General features: G+C 40.5%; 2 protein-coding genes across 8 annotated transcripts in view; one reads left to right on the forward strand and one right to left on the reverse strand.

Annotated features, from left to right (window-relative positions):
- The window catches only part of Jbug (filamin-type immunoglobulin domains fbug), a 30,683-nt gene extending 12,381 nt beyond the window's left edge, over positions 1 to 18,302 (forward strand). For 2 of the 7 annotated variants that reach the window (XM_076783761.1, XM_076783762.1), the window contains exons 12-39: positions 530 to 665; positions 735 to 814; positions 911 to 1,078; positions 9,148 to 9,294; positions 9,379 to 9,606; positions 9,927 to 10,241; positions 10,311 to 10,529; positions 10,612 to 10,932; positions 12,271 to 12,492; positions 12,592 to 12,779; positions 12,967 to 13,171; positions 13,240 to 13,377; positions 13,454 to 13,935; positions 14,005 to 14,233; positions 14,315 to 14,443; positions 14,524 to 14,739; positions 14,807 to 14,983; positions 15,066 to 15,305; positions 15,380 to 15,523; positions 15,591 to 15,749; positions 15,845 to 15,993; positions 16,077 to 16,263; positions 16,327 to 16,589; positions 16,648 to 16,819; positions 16,953 to 17,171; positions 17,247 to 17,443; positions 17,731 to 18,033; positions 18,117 to 18,302. In XM_076783761.1, coding sequence (XP_076639876.1) covers positions 530 to 665; positions 735 to 814; positions 911 to 1,078; positions 9,148 to 9,294; positions 9,379 to 9,606; positions 9,927 to 10,241; positions 10,311 to 10,529; positions 10,612 to 10,932; positions 12,271 to 12,492; positions 12,592 to 12,779; positions 12,967 to 13,171; positions 13,240 to 13,377; positions 13,454 to 13,935; positions 14,005 to 14,233; positions 14,315 to 14,443; positions 14,524 to 14,739; positions 14,807 to 14,983; positions 15,066 to 15,305; positions 15,380 to 15,523; positions 15,591 to 15,749; positions 15,845 to 15,993; positions 16,077 to 16,263; positions 16,327 to 16,589; positions 16,648 to 16,819; positions 16,953 to 17,171; positions 17,247 to 17,443; positions 17,731 to 18,033; positions 18,117 to 18,185 — 5,702 coding nt within the window. In that variant the 3' untranslated portion in view covers positions 18,186 to 18,302. Of the gene's footprint in view, positions 1 to 529; positions 666 to 734; positions 815 to 910; positions 1,079 to 8,097; positions 8,491 to 8,604; positions 8,655 to 9,147; positions 9,295 to 9,378; positions 9,607 to 9,926; positions 10,242 to 10,310; positions 10,530 to 10,611; positions 10,933 to 11,371; positions 12,493 to 12,591; positions 12,780 to 12,966; positions 13,172 to 13,239; positions 13,378 to 13,453; positions 13,936 to 14,004; positions 14,234 to 14,314; positions 14,444 to 14,523; positions 14,740 to 14,806; positions 14,984 to 15,065; positions 15,306 to 15,379; positions 15,524 to 15,590; positions 15,750 to 15,844; positions 15,994 to 16,076; positions 16,264 to 16,326; positions 16,590 to 16,647; positions 16,820 to 16,952; positions 17,172 to 17,246; positions 17,444 to 17,730; positions 18,034 to 18,116 lie in introns of those variants that run through there. The other 5 variants (XM_076783764.1, XM_076783763.1, XR_013081809.1 and 2 more) reach the window with 5 other exon arrangements.
- Positions 18,303 to 18,434: 132 nt separating this feature from the next.
- On the reverse strand, positions 18,435 to 22,857 carry LOC143351808 (ribosome biogenesis protein BMS1 homolog). The gene is made up of 2 exons (XM_076783768.1): positions 21,726 to 22,857; positions 18,435 to 21,353 (listed from the first exon to the last, which is right to left on the reverse strand). The coding sequence occupies exons 1-2, from the start codon at positions 22,577 to 22,579 to the stop codon at positions 18,509 to 18,511; spliced, it is 3,699 nt and encodes a 1,232-aa protein (XP_076639883.1). The 5' UTR covers positions 22,580 to 22,857; the 3' UTR covers positions 18,435 to 18,508.
- Positions 22,858 to 23,950: the final 1,093 nt, after the last annotated feature.

Genomic DNA, 23,950 nt, shown 5'->3' on the forward strand with positions numbered 1-23,950 from the left:
TGTTCTTTTATTGTGGGGGTTCGCAAGAACGTCAAGTTTGAGAAACACTGTACGAAGATGTTTCAGAAAATATTACGCGTTTTAATCACTTTGCTCCCTAATTATTTTTAGACCATCTATCAAAATGAAATATACGTAATGATACATAGTTGGAAAACCCTCTTTGTGCAAATTGCGAAACTATGTGCATTTATTTATGATTTTATCCTGCGTTTGGTTTCTTTCAGAATGATTTGTGGAAAAGATCAAAGTCCTGATACTGTTGCTCCATTATTGAACACAAAGTTACTGTTCTGCAATTAAAACTGTAATTCACCCAGTTCGGACTTTGCCCGACTATCGCCTTTTACGAGAAACGACGTACTTTTTTGGTCAAGAAGTGATTCAATAATTATGACGCCATCGAACGCAAATGTGCATAGTTTTTTTTTTACTATTCCACCGTTTCAATTATTTTGAAATGTGCAATATTTTCTGAGACTAGATAAGAATTTTCTGATTAGAAAAAAAAAAATATATTCGATTTTAGGTCCAAATGGAAAACCAATTCCCGTTCAAAAGTCGACCCTTCGAGGTTTGACGTATACGATAACTGCCGAAGAAGTTGGTGAACATATAATACAAATTTTAGTAAATGGCCAACACATTCAAGGGTCTCCTTTCAGGTTTGTAAACGACAGGATAACCGACCACAATTCAAACTCTACGAAATTTAACTTACATAATATCTTCAGATCACAGGCGTACAATGCGCGATCAATCCAAATTGGGAACATTCCGAATGGCGTTGTAAATCAACCAGTAGAATTTGAAAGTGCGTATCGTAAAGATCTAAAACTCGATTGCAAAGTGAAGTACGTTTGAACCAAATTTATATCGTTGCCCTGTGCAATGCTTGCTGTGTTCCCAGTCGATGGATCTAGAGCTGGATCCGGAAACCTGGAGATCCTCGTAAACGGCGGCCACGTGACGAGTTTTGTCAGAGCGTTAGGCAGCCAAAGATTTCTGGCATCGTTCGTGCCTCACGAAGCTGTTGTACACCTGGTGGAGATGACATTCAATGGCGAAGTTGTCCCCGGTGAGTAATTTTTCACATTGCTATTCTTTACTTAACATAAAATATAATAAAACGACTAATATATTTATTCATTCTATTAACCAGAGATCATTTTCTAAGATACAGAAATTAAATCTACAAAGAACGAACTGTAACGAAGATGTTCATCAACGAATATAAGATGAATTTTTCTACTCGTTTAACCAAGAAAGAAAGATTTATTTATTTATAACTGTACATACAGTTCTGTTTATGAATTTAATTTCTGTAACTCCGAGGATGGCTGTAAACAATTTCTAAATACCGTTCGTACTTCAATATCACTTCCACGTTTAAGAACAATGGATTAGAAAGAATATAGGGTGTTCCGGAGTGTTGACACAATAACGATTTCCCATACGGTCAAGAATCGAGCATTGTGTGTGGCGTACGAATGCACGCGAGCAAATTCCATCGCCGCGCGAGCATTCCGTGGCATCGCCATTCAGAAAGTAAAGAAGAATTTGTCCTGAAAATCTCGATTGCGACACAATGCGTCCGGGAATTTAAAAACGTTCGCGCCACGGAAGGAGATCGAACGAAATATATTGTATCTCTTCGCGGAACAATAATTAGCGTTTATGCTCGTCGAGCGACTTTCCTTTCAACCTGTCGCAGCAGATTGTTATTATCTGCGAAAGAAATTTCCTGGTGAAAGTTATGCACTTGTTCCATGCAGCTTCATAAGTAAAATGACTGGGTAATGGTACCCTCTTAAAAACGACTCGTTTATTTGTCGGAACAGGAATTCTAAAACTCCATCGTTGAAACGAACAAGATGCAAATATTATGCAGGGTGTTCACCAAAATACGCATTGTTTACATTTTGAAACATTAAAATACTTCAATTCGTTCAGAAGTTATGACGTTTTAAAGAAATGCAACAAATTTCGAGGAACCATTTCAAGCCTCAGATTATATTTTCGGTAAGGAATTTTTTTCTCGAAAGTGGGTAGGATTTCGGGGGTATGTCTATTCACCAAAAATGATTGTAATTGATCCCCGCAACCGAAAATAATTTTTTTAGAACGATTCGAAATACTTCTTGTTCGCCGAAAAATTTAGGCACCTACCCCCTGTCGATTTTTCTTAAAAATTCGTGTTTGATTTTTAGTCATTTTATTCGACGTCCTACAGAAAAGTTGTGTAATACTTTTTTGTAGGTACCCATGAGCTCTACTTCAGAAAAAAGTTTCAATGAAATATATTCACTATTGTAGGAGTTATGGCTGTTTGAAAATTGGACGATTTGTATGGGGTTTTTCTCATTTTAGGGGGTCAAGGAACAACTTTTCGAATATTTTTAGAAGTTTTACATATTCTACACTAAAATACGCGTTCCCTTCGTTCGTATATTTCTGACATTTTCCCGAGTACGGGCACTCGTACGTCTTCGAGTCAACAGGTCATTGGTCAGGTCGTTGACTTGCGATTTCACGCATCCACGCGATGTTCCACTGACACATATACGACGTCATCGTTTTCTTCACCTTCCTGAATTTTTTCCTTTCGTTTACCTATCGAAGCACAATGCACGCTGTGCCATTTAAGCAATACCATTAACCCATTGCGGATGGGTGTCAGGATATACCCAACAACATACTTTTACCGCTTCGAACGTGCGTCGGGAAAATCAATGTCGCCGCCACGAAACGAGAATTTATTACCTGGGTAACGGATTCGTCGAATTAATTAATATTTAGTATATTTTTAGTAATATCGTTTGTCGTGTTTCAGGAAAGTACATTTCCAGTTGCGTACGTTCCACGCGAATCCCGATTGTTATCGTTCGCAATAAATCGAGCGATCTTGATTCCATTATTCGTAAAGAGCGACTGATCACGGCGTGCTGTGCGAAAGTAAAACTATTCACGGGCCCGTGCTACGCCACTGCCCACGGACAAGGAATATTATTTAGATGCCATGTAGAGAAGTGCATTCTGCAATCCTAACCACGCGTTCGCACGTGGCCTACAATGCCGCAGAGACGTTTGTTGGTGCCCCATTCCAGCATCGAATCACTGCCAGTATTAGCGTATCAAAGCGTTCCTAACTCCGTTACGGCCTCTTACAAGGAAATATACGTAGTCTCTGTTTTAATGCGAGCCACCAACGATGCTCAAGGTCAGTCCGTAGAAACTCTGTGCCTCCAAGTTCGTTGACACACGTGAAACTACAAAATGCTCCTTAACTTTCCAGGATGCCCGACAATTTTTGCGCGGAGTTTGTAAAATGGACTCTCGCGATTTCGATTGTCGACGTAAACGTTTAATGCTTTTCATCCATAATGCATTTAACGGCCTAAGTTCGCCTAATGTTCGTGCATTACCAACCGAAAAAGAGTATCACAGAGAACGTAGGTGTGGTCACGATACCGAGGTATGCTCGCTAGACGTATTTGGTCGCGAATGAGGATAGTCGGTCCCAGCCCACGTAAATGTAAACGTAATCCACGTAACTGCACGTGCTGACGTCTCGTAACGATCGTCGTTAAATTTCAGCCACGGCTGATACGCTTCACGTCGTCGATACTTACAAATTAAACTATTTCGAAACGCAGAAATTAGTTACAAGACGGAGACTCAGCTTTGGGAACTTGAACAGCCTGTTGTTCAAGACAGAAGTGCCACACTAGTCGCTGATAGCTTCTTAAAAAATATAATTTTCTCTTTATCAGTACGTTTCCTGTCGATAAAGCGTTAAGCAACCAAGATTTTCTATTCCGTACGGATCGTAACAGCGATCCGTATAATTGCAATCCCGTTTTTGTGCGGTCGTATGCAAGATCGAGCACGCATCGGACCGTTATTATTTATCGAGGAGGAAATGTTCGCGGTTGTTTGGTTTCCGAGCCACCCCGTAGAACAACACACGGCTCAGCGACACGTGGAAATTCCACGGCGGAACGCGTTCTTACGCGCGTTATCGTAAATTTCTCTATTCCGTTTTACTCGTTCTTTTTCTCGTTCCAACTGTCTTTATATCGTACGAATCTCTAGAACTAATCTATTTGTCCTATTTTGCATATGATTTTCATAATTCGCAGTGACCTGTGTAACATTTACTCGGATAGTTCTGGCACTAAAAATGCAGGTGGAATATTTTATCTTAGCATGACGTTATTAGCATGGCATCGGCAAATGACACGATTTCTTGTCGCGAAGAAACGTGTTTGCAGTGTTGCAAAATGGAAGCCAACCTTGCCACCGCCTTGCCTTTTGGGTAATTTACTTGTTTCTCGAAGACAGTAATTAAATACAATTTTTACACGTTTACTACGTTGAAACGTTCTATCTCGGTTTCATTACAAAGTTTTACGGTACGAAACAATGGCTAGAGTTTTAAAATTTAGTTAAGAAAGACAGAGATGATAAATACAAATCATTAACACTAGATTTACGGGTATTGATCGCACATATATTTATTGATACCTTTCATGTTGACGATTAACTTAAAATACGATTTTTCTTTTAATTAAAACATGTATTCATGCTATTGCATCAAATTCAATATAAGTTGTTAAAAAATAATATTTACGCGTTCTGCAATTTTAAATATGGAATCTGACATCCGTCAAATTGACGGTTTCCGTAAATCTAGTGTTAAGGAGGGCAGTGTTACGCCCAAGTTGTTACGAATGGATTCCCATCGATCGTAATTCGAAATATGCCGATGAAATCATCCCGATGATAACGAGAATCGTTTGAATATTAATAAACTCGACGGTGAAACGGACGCGTGTAGAAGTTACACGGTCGAGGCTCACACGAGTAAACATTCTACTCAACCACGATGCGCAAATCACCGTAACCGCTCGATAAGAATACACATTAGCTATGAAAGTTCCGATTATGTGCTAATTACACGGATGGAGAATAAACGCATCTGCTTACAAAGTAAAAATTACGCATCCCGTATTTACGTAACTTGGCTGGTTTCGGTGACTTCAACGCCTCGAGCCTGCAACAGCGATGCTGTCTGCCTGGCGCGATGGAAATACATACGCACGGAGAAACAACGTTACGAACGAATTTGAATAACAGATAGCTCTCCGTACGACAAACGGGTCGAATTCGTAGATAAACATTTCGAATAATGAATAAAAGATAAATAATTTTGCGTTCGTTGCTCGTGGAGTAAAAATTACAGTCTCGATTGTAAAATGAAATATCTTACATAGCTGATTCTTTCTATTCTTTAAATTTCACGAGAACGTCTAAAAAAAAATTATTAATGCTATTATTTGCTCGCCTCTGTCGAATAGCTGTGAACATTGAAGAAATTTGAATATCAAAAGAAAGAATTCGTTATTCGTTTTCGCGATGGACACGGAATAATCAAATATTATGCAATATTATCAGCAGCGCCAATAAAGGCCACACTTGCGGAGTGAATCACTGTTCGTCGATGAAAACAATGCGGTAGTCGTGCACGTATTGGATTCAATTGATTCCGATTTGTTCTTGCATAAACGGTGTCCCGTTCGTAACGATTCGTCGCCCATTGGAATTGTAATTTACTCTCGCGAAGCGTGATCTGCCGTCGGTTGTATTTTTGGAAATCGTGACACGGTTAAACGCGTTCGGTCACGTGTCCGTAGAAGCTTTTCGAAAATTTTGGAACGAGTTTCCTTCCGTATGACCCGTTATGTCGGGGAATGCAGCGACTCGCGTGCCACACTCTGTTCAACGTAACTCCCGTCGTTAAGAATGTAGCGCAAAGCGATTCGGGATGAAAAAAAAACGGACCCGAAAATATCAATGGCGCGAACCAACGTCCGTAAAAACCGTTACATGTATTCTTGATAGCAGACGATTGGAATTACCATTCTTATTACATTTTTTTTTTTTTTTTAAAGTGTTAATCTTTTTAATTCTTTCGCAACTAAATGTCACGACCGCTTTTATATTCGTTCGTCTACAGAGACCAAGAAAACGCAACGCGTTGCAAAATACACGACGGAATTAATTTCGTAATAACGGCTACGAGACGAGACGGTGCTTGTTTTGCTCTCGTAAGAACGCAAATTCACCGTCCTTATCATCCTAATTATTACTCTACAATTAGTTAGTGCGTAATACGATTACTGAAGCCTGCGGTCGAGGCCAGAATTGGGCAAAATTGGGAAACGTAACGAAAGCAAAAAGCGAGCCCGTGGCTGCGATGATCCAGAAGCAGCTTCTCGATATTTCGAAGCTGGTACCGCGCCAACAATGGACACCAATGAGGTTTGCACTTTACAGTTTGAGCGACGGATTACGTGGATCGGGACGGTCGATCCTCTTTTAATTACGCTAATCGTCAATCGTGCATTATGATTAAAGAACTACCGCGTCCATGAAAAAATCCATCGTCACAGCGAACGAACCGTGGTTCTCCGAACTTCTCCAAACGGAATACGAGGCACGAACATCGTTTGGAATTGTAACACGTCAACGGAGACACATTTCTCGTGTTTTCTAAACAGAGCCGGCGTTGCATACGTCCACGTTCCACGTTTTGAAATTCGTCTCGCGTAGAGTGGATCGTACCGCGTCGCGTAGAAACTCGATTATTAAGCTGAATCGCGATGCATAGAAGATCGCACTTCTCTGACCGATGCTTCTCGATGGATATTAATCATCCGGTGGCTCTTGGTCTTGGAATATCGCGGTTCTTTCCTCGGCTGCCTCGAAATGTAGATCCGTGTTGGGTGCAAACAGCGAGGTTTCTATTTGCGGCCGACCTTAAGGTATCGAAATACGCAGATCAGGTATCCTGTAAACGTATAGGTATAGACTGTAGCTGGTCGAAGCAAGAAACGAATGGGAGAAGCATGAGCGTATCATACCCCTTCAAAGCCCTGATCTGATTTCTTTATTGCGACACGTTTCCTTATCGGATTTAAATATAAAAGAGGAAAACCAAATCTCTTCTAATGACCAATAACGGTATCCTTTAGATCCGGATAAAGAATCCACTTGCATCCTTGAAGAACAGACAGCTTGGTGTTTGCTCTGTACATTTACCATTAACAGTATTTGAATATATACAGGGTGTTCGACCAACCCCTGGGAAAAATTTTAATGGGAGATTCTGAAGACCAAAATAAGACGAAAATAAAGAATATGAATTTCTTGACTGAGGCTTCATTAAGAAGTTATTAAAAAATTAAATTAAAAAATTTCAAATCGTTCTAGAAAAATTATTTTCGATTGTGGGGGTCAATTACAATCATTTTTGGTGATTACACATACCTTCGAAATCCTATCCACTTTCGAGAAAAAAAATCGGGTAGATGCTGAAATTTTTTGGTGAAATTAAAAAATTTCGAATCGTTCTAAAAAAATTATTTTCAATTACGGGGGTCAATTACAATCATTTTGGGTCATTACACATACCCCCGAAATCCTACGCATTTTCAAGAAAAAAATTCAAGAAGGTGACTAAATTTTTCGACGGAAAAAAAAGATTTCAAATCGTTCTGGAAAAATTATGATCAGTTGCAGGGGTCAATTGCAATAATTTTTTTTGAATAGACCTACCCCCGAAATGCTACCCAGTTTCTAGAAAAAAATTCAGCAAGGTCGGAACTTTAAACGTTAATAACTTTTTAACGAAGCCTCCATCAACAAATTAGTATTCTTGATTTTCGTCTTATTTTGGCCTCTACAATCTCCCATTAAAATGTTTCCCAAGGATGAACACCCCGTATAATTACTGGTCTTTGTACACGAGTATTCTTCATAGTTTGTTAAAATGCTTCAATCTTTTGTTTCATATATCTTTTAGAACCTTTTCAAAAACCTAAAAATAGAAGAATGGGTAATCAGGAATACAAAAGATGAAAGGACTTACTTACTTACTATGACATAGTTGTCGAATTAAAAAAAAAACAAAACACATCAATTAGCTGTGGTGCAGACCTTCTCTTTTTCTTTAGCAATGTAGCAATATTTAAAGATGTATCGATCATTGTTGCGTCTGTAATTGAAAAATAAAAATTGATCAGATGGAGAGGAAAATCGTGAAATAAAATTGTGGAGTGTACACCAAGAAATGGACGGCCCTGGTTTTGGGCCTGAGCGGCAATCCAGTGGCAGCCACATTCGTCCCGTCGCTCGACTCGTTCGAGTCTGTCGTGAATCGCGATCTGCTGACGTTTCCTTGTCGCGAAACCGAAGCTACAATAATCTGTCGGGTTTTTTTCGAACGTTCGTGATCCACCCTAGTGTTGTCTCGAATCTCTGCCTTCGTGTCTCGATAATCGTGTCAGAATGGGTCTCTATGAGAATCGTTTGTGTTCAACGTTCATCGAAGAGCGTCGAATAATGAACGTCGAATCGGTTCGCCGCGTGCGACTGTGAAAACTTGATACTTTGCTCGCACTTATGGCCGAGATCGAAGTGTGTTCCGTGAACGAGTTTTATTATTGATCGATAGATTCGGTTCGCGTGTTTCCGTTCACTCTGCAATCGACGCACAGGTTGCACCGTAACTTAATTAAGTTCTACATTTTTTCGTTTAAGGTTTTCAGCGTTTTTCAGGTTTCGTAGTCTGAAAAGTAAAGGTGATCGAGGTAATTAGATTTTTTCTTCGAATAGACGCGCGATCGCGCGATTGTCAGTCTCCTTCTGTCCAATGTGTTTAGATAAACTTGCTTCTGTGCATTTTCCCGCGGTACTTACGGAGGCTATTTTCTTCTGTGATCCGCGCGTGCCCTTATGCCAGATAGAAAGGTTAGGTGACATCTGATTGGAGTCACGTTGCACTTCCGGGAAATTGAAATTTGATTCAAAATCTAGCGACCACAAACAGATAGATTACATCTAACGTTTCGAATAAGTTGATGCTCCATCTCGAGACGACTGTTAAGAGATACACCATACTTGAATATTGCACATTAAATGTACTTTCATAATATAACACTGTTCTTATGTACAGATATTGAATTAAGAAGTTCCTGCACACATTATATATTTCATGATTTTTTACTATGATATGAAATACATACACTTGTTCGTGCAATTAAAGTACTACAAAATTATTAAAGTAATTTATGAAATCAATAGGATCACCGTGGAGAGTGGGCATCATGCCAGCCCCAAAAATGTCAGTAATTGGGGACTCCATAAGATTGGTCCCTGCCGGTAGTCCTGCATTGTTCGAGCTCTCTGCTCTTGGCTTTAACAGCAATGAAATTGATGTCCAAATTATAAGTAAGTATGCAACACAACTTAAGTATCCTCTTCTTGTCGAAGCACCGTAAACCTTCCAACACAAAATGCAACGATTGATTTCAGCACCTTCTAAAAGGCATATACCAGCAAGAATTGACGAAGAACCAGGACGCTCTGGAGAATTTAGAGTTGAATTTACACCAACAGAAGTAGGCAGTCATCTTGTGGAAGTAAGCATCGCGGGACAAAAGCTACCGGCAGGACCTCTTGTTGCCAAGGTGTACAATAGCAGTTTAATTCAAGTTACTGATGTACCCAGTGCTGTTGTAGGGCATGCCTGCCAATTTAGAGGTAATTAAAGATGGTTCTCTCTTTCTAAATAAAAGGGTAATCATTTACATTAGATAATATGTTCCTAAGCGTTCTAATACATAAAGTAATTATTGTAAAATCGCGTAAGCCCGTCAAGCGGGAAGCCAGTTCCAAGAATTGGTGGGGTTCTCCCGTTTTAAATGCCCTTGATAAAAGACAACTCGATGCTCGCGCGAGTGCAATATTACGGCCTATAACATAAGAATTATAGAAATCGACGAGAACGTTACTAATGTAAATAATAATCAATCAAAATAACGAATATAAATGTATGCTCAAGTTTCTTGTAATGTTCACAGTCGATGCTAGTGCTGCTGGCGAGGGACAGCTTGAAATCTCAATAAATGAAGGAGAGGTGCCCAATCACGTACAAGTAGTAGGAGGTGGACGTTGTCTTGTCTCCTTTACGCCTGAAATTGCTAAACCACACTACATAGATATAAAGTTCAATGGGGAAGCAGTTAAAGGATGCCCCTTTATTTGTAACGTTTCCGATACAAGCAGAGTAACGTTAAGTTTAAATCACCTGGAATTAATTCCAGTCGATCAACCTGCTAGCTTTCATATGGGAGTTGATGGTAGCGGTAGCGCAGAGCTTGCAGTTTCTGTACGAGGTTAGTATTAAGGAATGTGTAGCATAAGTACGAACCGTCTCGCAATAACGAAATGCGTATTTTTCTAAGGACCAAATAGCGAATTACCCGTTAAAGTAACGGGCGATATAAAGAGTGGCTTCACGGCAGAATTCATTCCAAGAGACGTTGGCATTCATTCGATTAGCGTCGAGTATAATGGGCATCCTGTAAATGGCACACCATTCTTAGCTAAGGCATTCAATGCGGACAAAGTGTTAATCGGTCCTGTAGCTAGGGGTAGTGTTGGTCAGCCAACACACTTCTCCGGTATGTTAAAAACGAAAGCAGGCTGAAATGTCTCGGATGCTCGTTGGAGCAATAACATTAAAGTCTTTGTTATTGTCGATAGTCGACGCAAGTCAAGCTGGCGAAGGAAATTTAGAAATCACGATATCGGCTCGTAGTCAGAATATACCTACCCAAGTGACGCCACAAGGGAATGCACGATTCTCGGTCAGCTTTGTACCATTCGAGGCGTGCGAACACATAATTAATATCGCCTTTAACAAACGAACTGTGCCAGGCTGTCCGATTGTTACTCGGGTAGGTGGTGATAGTCATGTAACAGTGAGTGGGCAGGCATTAAGCAGTGCTGGATTAGGACGGCAAAGCTATCTTACTGTCAGTAACGTTGCCGGTAGCTTGGAGGATTTAGAAGTAAACGTTGAAGGTAAGTCGATTATTTTATTTAAATCATTATCGACGTGTTTTTACTTTATATACACGTTAATATGTATATGCCGCATGAGTACCATTCAATTAAAAGTTGTACCCTTGTTGTTATCGCACAAAAATCATTATCTTCACAGCGACATCATACTCTCTATGTTTGATATTCCTATAAATCTAACGTTCCAACCCAATGTTACAAGATTTTTACAACTTATGCACAACGGTCCCGCCGACGACCGAAAGTATTATACGAGCACCTTCTATGTTCCGTTTACCACCTTCGTGTTAATTTTTCTCGATTGTTGTCTTGTCTGTTTGTGATAATTCATTCGATACGTTTTTCTGTTAATCATGGTGGAAACTTGCACGAAGTTGTGCCTCTGTGTTCGACTGTCTCGTTAATCTCTGGCTTGAGAGCAATTCTCTCTCTGTTGCAGGTCGGCCAGCTTTCAGACTACGACATTACTAGACTTCTCAAACAAAACTAATCTCATTTTTACCTTAATAATGGAGTACTTTAAATAAATCGGTGGTGGGTTTTTAACTTGACCTTCTAAAAGTGTTGCATAAGGATAGTTTTTCTCATGCTCTTTTCTTGTGTTTTAATCGTTGGTTACCATTTTAGAGTATTATATGGGATTCGGTTCCACAATCGCAAATAATTGCTAAAACAGTGACTAACGCTTTGCAATTTTCATTTCAATTGCTGAACCATATATATATATATATATATATACATATATATATACACTCATGTATATTTCACATGACAGCCATTGTATGGTGCTATATATATAATTATTATTAATTCCACTTTAAATTTTAAGTATCATGGCACAATGGTTCAAAGTTTGAGTTTGAAACTTTGCACAGTGCTTTCATCCAATGTGCCAACATTATCAATTATTTAGATAGTCCATACTTAGTTAAGCGAATCAACAATGCAATCAACAGATCGATCTCTCGTTTCTTCCGGAAGTGGTTTCTTCCTTCGATTCACCGAGCCTCGAAACATTTTGCTTGCATTGTTCCTTCTATATAATTCGATTTTTGCAATAACACGCAAGATATAGTATTAACCAAGCATTAATCAAATTAAATTAATTTCTAGATTAATTACGTTTATATCCACGCATCCGCAGCCATTATTTTATCATAACAACTTATACGTCGCTTTTTCTAATACGATTGCTTGTTCCAATTAAAAATGTTAACATTAAGAAAGAACTTGTTGGACGCGCATAAATCCCCATCGTCTACTTTTGGTGTCCATCCGATCCACCCTAGTAGTTGGCTGACTAAATTGTATTAAACAACTAACCGGCGGACTTGATAGGACCCAATGGACAGGCTGTACCCGCTCAAGTGACTGACAACAAAGACACGACCTGCAGCGTAGCATTTACGCCAAGAGTAGTCGGAGAACATAGAATTTCGGTAAGCCATCGGAATGTTGCCGTGGTTGGCAGTCCATTTAGCTGCAAAGTCTATGACGTGACTGCCATCAAAGTAAAGGATGCTAAACACGGTGTTATAGGAATGCCTGTAACTTTCTTAGGTACTGCTTTCGTTCGTGGTATACTTTGTGCCGTATGAAATGCGTATCGAGAAGTATATATCGCATTCCCCATTTTTCTTTAATATTTTTTATTTTTAGTTGAAACTAGTCAAGCAGGACCAGGGAACTTAGAAGTGACTGTAAATGGCGGTCGTGTGCCTACGTCTGCTCAAGCTCAGGGTCCGCACACGTATGCGATATCATTTACACCTCGAGAGCCAATTGTACATACCGTGGACTTACGATTCAATGGAGAGGATGTACCTGGTAGTCCTTTTAGCTGTCAGGTATGATATTCTTGCGTTTATTATGTGTTTAAACGGGTGCATAATTTTTTAAAAAGATTAAAATTACGTTCTTGCTAATTAAAACTGTGATTAACTGATCAACGACGTGATCGACTACTGGTTTAGCGAGGTTTTACTGTAATTTCGAAAATACGTATTATGTGATGTTTTTGCTGGTGAAAATTAGGTGAGTGACACCGCGAAAGTAATAATAACCGAAGGGCTCGAAAAAGTGTCTGTAAATCGCCTGACAACATTCACAATAGAAGCAGATCCTTCCTTAGGAACACCTATAGTAGAAGTTCTTTCACCCACTAGAGAAAGTTTGTCAGTTCACGTTAAACAGAACGGGCATGGGAGTTACACTGCAGGTTTTACCCCAAAAGACGTTGGTACGTAGACCAATGCATCGCAATAGAGAGTTGTAAAAACTTTAAACAAAAATCCGTGAAATTTATAGGCGACCATAGCGTTGAAGTGAAATTAAGTGGATCGCACGTGGAAGGTAGCCCATTTCTAGTAAAAGCTTATAATGCGGATAAAGTAAAGGTGACAGATATAAATAGCGGGGTCGTTGGGAAACCAGTTTTCTTCAGTAGTAAGTTAATGGTCTCTACTTAGTTATACAATACATCTATGGCAGAATTCATCGGTATATCTTCTTTAAATCTCAGTTAACGCTAGCCAAGCAGGTGCTGGCAATCTTGAAATCATTGTTGCTGTAAATGGTAAAAACGTACCAAATTATGTACAAAGCGAAGGGAATGCAAAGTTCAGAGTAAATTTCAAACCTCAAGAAGCTGCTGTGCACAGCCTCAGCGTTCGTTTCAACGGGGAACCTGTCCCGGGTTCGCCATTTAGCTGTAAAGTAGTTGGCGCGGGACAAGCAGCGATCATAGGTCATCATTTAAAAATGGGAGCCGTGAAGCAGCTGATTTCTTTCACGGTAGATCCACAAGCTCCTTCGACGAATTGCGATGTGATCGTAATGCCGCCATCTAGTATATCGCTCCCTATTACAATAGAACCCATAGATGGAAAATATAACATTAGTTTTGTGCCTATGGAAGTGGGCAGACATAATATCAGCGTGTTAGTGGACAATGAACATGTAAAAGGATCTCCGTTTGCTTGCAATATTTATGACGTCACGAAGGTAGATTTTTTTAAATAAGTACGATTTTGTCTAATTCTTGATAGCACATTTTAATAAAAATGTATTCAGGTTCACGTGTCGGGTCTTACGGAAGCGTTGTTAGGTCAAGCAACAACTTTTACAGTTGATGCCGCGGAAGCTGGTGAAGGAACATTGGAATTAGTAGTGAGCACGGAAAATAATACCGTTAAAGCTGAAGTAGTCGCCTGTGCTCGCGGATTGTACGACGTAACGTTCGTTCCACAGACTACTAGTACTCATTATGTTAATATTAGTTTCAACGATGACAATGTACCAGGTCTGTAACTTAATATTTCTTCTTCTAATGGGTACTAGTAAATATTCACGACAGTAAATTAGTTACATTATTATACATTAGGGAGTCCATTTAAATGTCCTGTGGTCAGTACTATGTTAGACGGGCCATCTATGATTCGAGTTGGCAATACAGCTTACATGGATTTAGAAATGCCAGGATTGGAAGGTCCCGTATCAGCTGAAGTTACAGGTAAAGTTTCTTTTGAAGTATTGTCCTTTTTTTTTGGAAATTGTACTGTAACATTACATTCTAATTGAATATTCGATCAGGACCCGATGGTATAATTATCCCATGCACTTTGACGAAATTATCGTCCAATTTATATCGAGTAGAAATCCGAACGCGACAAGTTGGAACTTACAGCGTAATTTTTAGTGACGGTCACAAAATGATAAGTTCCCAAACACTTCAAGCTTTCGATCCTGGAAAAGTTACGATTAAAGAAGTATCAGACGTAGTTTGCCATCGACCTGGAAGTATTATAGGTACGATGTATAATACACTTTCGTATTAAACGTACGTTCGAATAGAAATTTAAAATCCGTTTTACAGTGGTTGCATCGAAAGAAGCCGGACCCGGAAAACTGGCAGTGAATGTGCGCGCTGCTGGAGCCGACGTCGATAGCGTAGTCAGGGAAGGAGATAATGGTCTTTATGAAATAATTTTTCATCCAACACGAGCAGCTCCTCATAGAGTCCACATGAAGTATAACGAAGTTCACATCTCGGGTATAATATTCATCCGCCTATTTTTAGATCTATTTTTTTCACGGTTCGTCTATTTGTTACTAGTTGTATTATTTTATTTTAGGCAGTCCATTAGACGTAACTGTTCGCAGCCCTACTGGAGGACGGGAAGTAACTGCCACAGGTTTAGGATTATATCAATCGTGCGTTGGAAAAGTGACCTCGTTTACCATCGAAACATTAGGACGCCCTGGGAAAGAATTCGACGTCGTAATTAGCGGGCCACAAGGCAACGCGGTTCCAGTTCGATGTTATCAACATCGAGATGGGAATTTGCTTGCTGAATTTACAACAAACACTATTGGTGAGTTTGAATTAATTTAAGGCTAATATTGCTAACAATACTGTGTTTAATAAAAAAATGTTTCATTTCACCAGGAACATACAAGATCGATGTTCTGCATGGTGCGAAACCCGTGCTGGGTTCACCGTTTTTCTGTCAAGCTTTCGATGTTTCCAAAGTGAAATTGCAAGAGTTGGGTCCAATGACCGTATCTGTACACGATCATATCGCATTTAAAAGTACGTGTATTGAATACGTGTGCATGCGTCAATCGAACAAGTTAATTATGATAATAAACTCTTGTAGTAATGAAGACAGACGCTGGAATGGCGGATTTGGATGTGACAGCAACAAGTCCACTGGGTCAAGAACTTCCGTTACAAGTTACTCCGCTTAACGATGGAGCCGAGATGGTGGAATTTTCTCCTAGCGTACCCGGTACTTACATGATGAACATCACATACGGTAAGATTAAATTATATCCTACTACAAGGGGATAGTTTGGTCTAGAATTTAATTAATTCTGATTATAAGAATGTTTGTCATAATCGTGCGCATAGGAGGATGTCCCATACCCGGTAGTCCAGTAGTGTGCACGGTTGATGCAGCTGGGCAAGCTCGTGCAAAGGGAGAAGGTTTACTGAGCGGTCATGTAGATAAGGCAGCACATTTTATCGTTACTGGCACGAGAAGTCCTCCGGCTGTTCAGGTAAATACATTACGATTTCTGTTAAAAAGTGCTCATCTGTATACAACTGCTTTCACGTAAATGCATTTTGCATTCTTTGATAGGTCGATGGTCCGGACAGTGTTTCGAAAGCGATCATCGAAGCCGGGGCCAATCCGGGTACTTGGAACGTATCTTACGTTCCATCTGAGGTCGGCGTGTTCGATATCAGAGTTGTCTCGGCTGGGCAACAGCTTCCTGGATCTCCCTGGCATCCGAAAATCATAGATACACGAAATCTTCGCGTGATCGGTAAGTAATGAAATAAACACAGAATACTTTTCGTCACATCGAAAGTTATTTGATGCAATTAAGGTGGTTGGCCGGCTGTATGCGACGATATTGGACGGTTGAAATTACACCCATCAAATAAAATCAGTTTTGACACCGCTGATGCGGGGCCAGGCGAACTCACTGGGAAAATAGGCGATCAGCCGTTATCTTTCGAAATGACTTCAAACAATAGACTGAAGCTCATTCCACCGCATATCAATGGTGGAGAGCACCGCTTAGAAATATTATTCAATGGGTCGTCATTCCCGGGAGCCCCAAAGCTAGCAATAGTTCAAGATTTAGAGGTATTTAGCTAAAGTAGTGTATCTGTTACAACGACTAAGTTCTCTTTCTAATATGTAGCCACCAGTACAAGACACGAGTCGAGTATTATTAAGAGGGAGAGGATTAACATCTGCTAAGTGCGGAGAGGAAGTTAGTTTCACAATAGACGGCTCCCAAGCTGGTAACGGAACGCCGAAAGTTCAACTCTTTTCACCGACTAATGAACTCAACGTAATGTTGCAACATTTAGGTGAATAACTTGCGGCATTTTCGACGGTCACATTTTGTTTTATCGTTATTGATGTTTCCTACTTCCTGCAATACATCGAATTTGTATAATTCGACGGCAAGTGGAGGACTGAATTATTTGATTTTACGTTCAGGGGACAGTGTTTATCGTGCAAGTTATATACCGCTAACTCCGGATCCCCTTTTAATGACCGTGTCGTGGAACGGAAGACAATTAAAAGGGTGCCCCTTGCAAATAAATGTAACGAGTGCGGCCGATGCTTCGCGAGTTATTTGCTCAGGGGATGGGCTAAAAAACGGTATAGTTGGACAAGAAATAAGAAGTTTCATCGACACGAGACGCGCGGGACCTGGTGAATGTCTTATATTCGAAACTGAAATTCCTTACGCCTTAATGAATTTTTAAATAAATATTCTTTTACATTCAGGCGAACTAACGGCACACTGTGTCGGGCCTCACAAAGTGGCTTACTGCGAGTTGTACGATCATGGCGATGCAACTTTCACGTTAAATGTAAAACCTCAAGAGGCCGGGCGTCATGCGTTGACAATTAAGTATGCTGGAGAACATGTTCCGGGTTCGCCTTTTACGTTGCGTGTTTCCGGTGCCCCGGATGCTTCGAAGGTAATTTGAAATTTCTTACGAGTTGGGTTCGAGCTCCAAGCACTCTAATAAGGGTGTTCGGCCACCCCTGGGAAAAATTTTGATGGGAGATTCTAGAGACCAAAATATTAATTTCTTGACTGAGACTTCGTTAAAAAGTTAACAATTAAATTAAAAAATTTCAAATCGTTCTGGAAAAATTATTTTCGGTTCCGGAGGTCAATTACAATCATTTTTGGTCATTACACATACTTATCTTGGCCTCCAGAGATTTCTTTAGTACACATCAAATTATGGTGCATTTATAGGTTCGAGTGTACGGGCCAGGAATCGAGCACGGTGTATTAGCAACGTTTCAATCGCGCTTCATTTGCGATACGCGCGGTGCCGGTGCCGGTCAACTCACGGTAAGAGTTCGTGGCCCCAAGGGAGCGTTCAGAGTAGAAATGCAGAGAGAAACTCAAAAGGATCGGATAATACTTTGTCGATACGATCCAACGGAGCCGGGTGATTATAGAGTTGAAGTTCGCTGGGCAGGCGTTCTGGTACCTGGTTCTCCGTTTCCCGTTAAAATCGTCGATACGCAAGACGAATTATTAATGTTAACGCAGGTAAAATTGCGGCAGTTTCTAAGCTCGTTAAAAATATTTATGTAAATGAAAAAATCGACGATGTGTTTGTTAATTAATTTCAGGGTGGAGACAATTACTCAACGGGACATCATACCATCGCGTCATGGCGTGGATCACAAGCTATATTGTAAGAATATTGCATATAAAGTTGTTATTTTGTACGGACTAATAATATATTTTGATAATATATAATTATATTGTAACTTATCTAAATGTTTGCAATAAAACCGATATTTTGACAAGTTTCATTGCTTTGCAAACGATGCGCCAGGTTTTTCTTTTTCTTTTTCTTTTTTTTTGTAAATATCAAGCAATCTATTTTACATACGTAATACAACAGAGTCAACAGTTACTGTACAATAGAGGCAAATAATGCACTTCCGAGAAACTTGGTGTAGATGAAAGTTACACTGTATATTGAATAATATAAAAACAATGTGCATTTCATTACATATTACCGTTTGTTTTTCTTTTTTTCCAGTTTACTAAGTTCCCTGAACACGTGTTTCTTCAGTTCCTTTTGCCTCTTGAACTTCCGTGCCTCTTCTGCTTTGATTCGAGCTTGATACGCTTCCATTCGTTTCTTAGTAGCCGCTTTCAGTAGTCTTTGCTTGTGAGTATAATTGGTCTTGATCATTTCCATGATCTTCGCTACTTTCTGCTCCTTCGGTTCCCGCACCACAGCCACTCTGCCGTCTTTGAACTTGGGCTTACGATTGCCAGCAGTTGGCATTAATTTTGGCTTATTTCGATACGGAAGCTCTTTCTGCAAGCTCCTAGGAATGGTCAGACGACCGAACACTTTCGGCTGTCTCTCGATGGTCGTATACATAGAGTCCGTATTGGCTGGCATACGAATGTTCTTTTCTCTCTTCAGTTGGCCGGTTGTTTTCATCCCTTGCCAGCGATTCTTTTCCTCGGGCGGCAATAGAAGCGATGTTACAGGATTGTAGAACTTCGTGACGTCGACTTTGTACCAGGTTCGACAGAATACAATGTCGCTCAAAAGAATTTTGTCTTCGAACGTAGCACGGAAACACCCTTCCGGCTTCGAGACGGCTTTCTTTATCTGACCGCGTATACCGGATACAGTCTTTATCTTAGCACCTTCGAATTTCGCTACTTCGAGCGTCGTGTTGAACATATCTTTGATAAAGGCAGTCTTCTTGTATATCTTCAAGGGTACACCGGTGAGCTTCAGCTTTTTAACGATTTGCGTGCTCTTTTCCATCTCGACGACGGAACCTGTCGCCGCTATTCGAAATCCTGGCACTCTGGTAGCGACGTCCTGGACAGCTAGAACTCCAGTACCCTGCGGCGTGACTGGACCCCAGAAATGGGACATACAAGCGACGTGCTCCGGCGTATACTTCAGCATCCTGCTCCGTAAATTGTCTTCCAGTTTGGAGAAAATCGGAAGCGTTTGGAATCGTCTCCAGCCCATGCTAAGTATCAGTGGATCTTTACTCTTCAAGATCTTCGGATACCATCGATGTTTCTTGATTCGCGTATGCACATAACCGATATTCTCCTCGCCGTGTAGAAGTCCTCCGAGAATGAGTGGGTACGTAGGGTCTAGATGAGTGATAAGTTCGCAGGGCACAGCTTCTATCTCGACGCGTACGTACATGCCCGGACGGTACCCTTCCAGCTGAACTCTGACGTCATCGTCCACACCATCAAATTCCGATTTGTTCAAATTCGCCTGCCTCTCGACCTCTTGTTTCAACTCATCGTAGTACGTCTTGGTCTCGTTGTTGTCGTACTCCATATTGAACTGTTCCTTTAACTTTTTCTTCTTCTCTATGAGCCTTTTCTTTTCCTCCATTTCATTCGTGGTCGATTCTTTCGGCGCTTTCGCTTCGTGCTTCTCTCCAGTTTCCAAGTCCTCGAAGTCTCCGTACAAATCCTCATCGTCCATGTCGTCCAGTTTTAAAAGCGCCTCAGCGTCTTCCGACTCCTTCCATTTCCCCGTTACGAAACGATTCGCCACGAGCAACTTGTTTTCCTCGTCCAACCAATCGCGCGGCGCCTCCGCGAAGAATATAGATTCCTCCAGATTCTGTAATTCTCGTTCCTTGATCTTTTGTTTCTCTTTTTCTTGGACTCTACGGAAAATCCCACCTATTTCGTTATCGTTCTCCTCTTGCTTCTCATCCTGCTCTTCCACGAGGTTGCTCCTATCGAATACGCCGTACACAAGTTTCATTAGATTCTTGTTACTTCGTTGACGATCTTCGAAAGCATCCCTGGCTCTATCGGCCAGATTCGACTTCCATTTCAATTCGTCTTCGGACTCGTCATCTCCTTCCTCGGAGGATTCACGCGGCGAGTTAGTCTCTTCGTCTACATCGTCCATTCTCAATTCAGCCCGTGAATCTTCGTCGCTGAGCTCGTCGAAGCTCTCGCTCTCGCTATTTGATTTCTTATTGCCTTTGCTTGAACTGGAATTTAGTAAACCGAGCGCTTCCGTTATCTTGTTCTTTATCAAAATATCAGACTCTTTGCTTACGGAATAATAAACCTCTGTATTTGGAGTTTCTGAAGCACTGGGTTTACCCGAATTCGAAGACTTTTCTTCCATCGTGTCGACGTCGCTATCCTCGGAGTCTGAACTGCTTTTCTTTTGGCGTTTGACATTTTCTAATCGATTGCTTTTACTTTTCCTTTTTACGCTCTTCCTGTCGTGCATTTCTTCCGTTTCGTTCCCACTTTCTTCTTCTAATCCCTCGTTTTCATCGTCTTCCAACACACGTTCAGCTTTTCCTTCTTTTTCCTGTTCGTTTTCATCCTCGGATTCTTCGTCATTTTCATGATCGCTACCATCCGATACATCATCGAACGGTTTCATAGATCCTTCGCTATCAGGGAATATAACTTTCCTTCGTACTCTGCCATCTTGGACTACCGTTTCACCCACGTAATTACTAAGATTTTCAGTCACGTCCTGTGACTTTATCGGAACAGCGTCGCTAAATAATTGTAACTCGCTGTGCTGTAATTTTTGATCGAGCGTCTCTTGAGTGTCCATCAAAGCTCCCACCAGACCTGTGTCGTCTTCCTTGTAGGAATGACTGCCGCCTAATTCCACGTAAACAGCGTCTTTGTCGTAAACTATTCCGCCAACGCCAGAAAATGGTGCGTAAATTAGTCGTTCTTTCTCCACCAATGCACGTTTTTTTAATGCCTCTGGTAAAGGGCAGGGATCCGGCAAGAAACTGACGTCTTTGATCTTCACGTCTCCGCATCCGGGAATATGTATGGATGTTTCTTTGTTCAATGGAATCCCTCTTACATACCTGTAAGTACAAACATCGAACTATCATCATTTAACTACAGGTAACCCTCCTATAACACGGTAGATAGGTTCCTAGAAAATACAGCGTTGCGTGAAACCGTGTTATATGAGACCCAGAATCAGTATAAATTCTTTTTTAATTCTATGTAAGCATATTATTTTAATTTAACGCAACCTTAATTTAATAGATTATAATTTGCTTATACAGGGTGTTTGGCCAACCCTGGGAATTATTTTAATGGGAGATTCTAGAATATCAATTTCTTGACTGAGGTGTTAAAGTGAAACCGTGTTATAGAAGGGCTACATACACAGTATTTCCCGAGTAGTGCTTGTAAACATTTTGATCAACTGTCTATAAAATTTTACGTACCCATATAAGCATACAGTTCTGTCAACTTTTGGATTTTGTCTAATTAATTCTGCAGATGTTAGATCCTCCACTCTATCTGCAAGAATGTAAGGATGCATGCTACGCCAAGTTAAAGGCCTAAACTTCATTACGGATATAAACCTGCCCAGGTTTTTAGTCTCTGTACGTAAATATTCTCCATGAACCAATCCGGACAGATAAAACAATTTAGCTCCAGCATACACTTCTGTCCAGAAACGATGCTTCAGAGTTTTCTTAGTTCTCTTTAACTGCTTTGCATTCTTTATTAAATCCAAGTGTGTTAGAACACCCATGATCCTGGGCATACCATGGACCTGACATATGTTTAAAAATTCAAAGATTTCCATTTCAAACCCAAAGGATGCATCTATTAGCAACAACACCAAATCTGCTACTTTTGCAATGTCTATCATACTGTTTATGTCATTGTTGCACTCCATGAATGTAACCCTCCTCTTTTTGCTAGAAACAATGGTGACGGGACCGACTATATTGGTCAGTGGTTGTCTCACGTAATTCTTGATGAGACATTGAATTACCAAGGATTTTCCCACCTTTGGTGGACCAACAACTGCGACTAACACGGGTGGTGGTTCAAGAGGGGTTCTATCAACGAGCGGTATGTGTTGTTTCTTGGTTTCGATATCCTGTTTCCGTCTGAATCGTCTTTCTGCCTTGACCGCGGAATGAAACGTAAATGCTTTCGGATTCTTCTGCTTATCCGTCAATTCTTGGACATGTTCCTTCTTGCCTTTCTTCTTCTCCGCTTTTCGACCAGCGTTACGCTCTCTATGAGTCTTGTGAGTGATCGTGTCCTCCGTTTCATTTCCCATTTTAAACCTTTCCGTTCTTTCGCGTAAATATGTTACATTAATGAAACTATTACTTCGAACCAACTGCTCCACTTTACATGCTCATCGAGGTTATGACACATTCATAATGTACGTCACTGATACTTTCTTATTACAAAATGTAATGCAGACTAGACCGAGATCATGAAGGGGACGATAGGTTTATAAGTTGAATGAGTATTATTTTGAACGTTGTACATTTTGTTATTTACACTACACGATGCCAAACGCAGGCACATGGCAAGTGAAAAGCACCTACATGTGCTATCGATAAAGAAGAATTTGACTTTCGAACATGATATGAGGCGCTATCTAGCGTCGAGGACGACGTTTTATTTCTCGACAAACTTGAACGTTTTGCCGTAGATGGCGGTACAGGCCTTATCGTAAAAATAAGCTTTGGAGAGAGATTATAAAGTAGACAGTTTAATTGCAGTATCCCTAGACAATTGACAAACGTTACAGCTAGTTAACACGTACGACCTGGAGTGACCCTTGAAGATGTACATACAGCCTAACGTCGACAGTACTTGTCGAATAATAAACGACGTTGCAGCGATAGCAGCTCGCATGGATGTTTGTATGTTTAATATAACTTATAATGTAGGACACGTATGTAGTTTTATACAATTAATAGCGCTTTCACCGAAATCGAAACTACGCGCCAGGATGATACGACAGAATCACATACTGTTCTTTGAACAAACGAAGGAACAATCGGTTGAAAGTGCCACGTTTATCGAGTTTAATAACATAATCCGAATTTCCCCCGGGATAAGAGGGTAGGATAACTCGAATGAAAGCTATAACGAAGTTACACATAATTGACGGGCCCGCAAAGCCTCTTAGAATCACACAATACGAGACATCGATTGGAAAGTCATCGATCAAACGTGTCCTAATTCGCACAATGCTTCGTGATATTGTAAAATTTGATTCCATGATCGATCGTTTTTTTTAATGTCAAAGGTCGAGGAGACTGGTTAACGCCACGTTGCCGTCTACCACCAAGCGAAAGGTCATCGAAGTGTTGTACGGGTTAATTCGTAAATAGAAATGTATTCGGGCTATGGTAACTATGTGAAAAGCCATACTTCGTTCAGCGAATCGAGACTCCTATAAACAAAACCACATGACTGTGCCAGAAACACACTCGCCCCCAGTGTACCGTTCAGGAATGTATCGTGGGTCGAAATATGAAATATTCATATCGTCACTTGTCAAAGGTATTTTCTGTTTCTTTGATATATTAACTTTCTCTCTACAGAACTGTAATTATTGTACATAAATATGTGGCGTCGCCTCCCATTCTCGCCACCAGAGGGGTCGTGCTCTCACAAGCGCTCGACCAAA

The sequence above is a fragment of the Colletes latitarsis genome, chromosome 2, assembly GCF_051014445.1.
Source record: "Colletes latitarsis isolate SP2378_abdomen chromosome 2, iyColLati1, whole genome shotgun sequence".
Taxonomy (NCBI): domain Eukaryota; kingdom Metazoa; phylum Arthropoda; class Insecta; order Hymenoptera; family Colletidae; genus Colletes; species Colletes latitarsis.

Bases quoted from the DNA above. Each gene is read 5' to 3' on its own strand.
- LOC143351808 (XM_076783768.1), bottom strand. From the start codon at position 22,579: ATGGGAAATGAAACGGAGGACACGATCACTCACAAGACTCATAGAGAG. The intron at 21,354-21,725 runs GTACGTAAAATT...TTGTACTTACAG, and splicing joins AGAACTGTATGCTTATATGG to GTATGTAAGAGGGATTCCAT.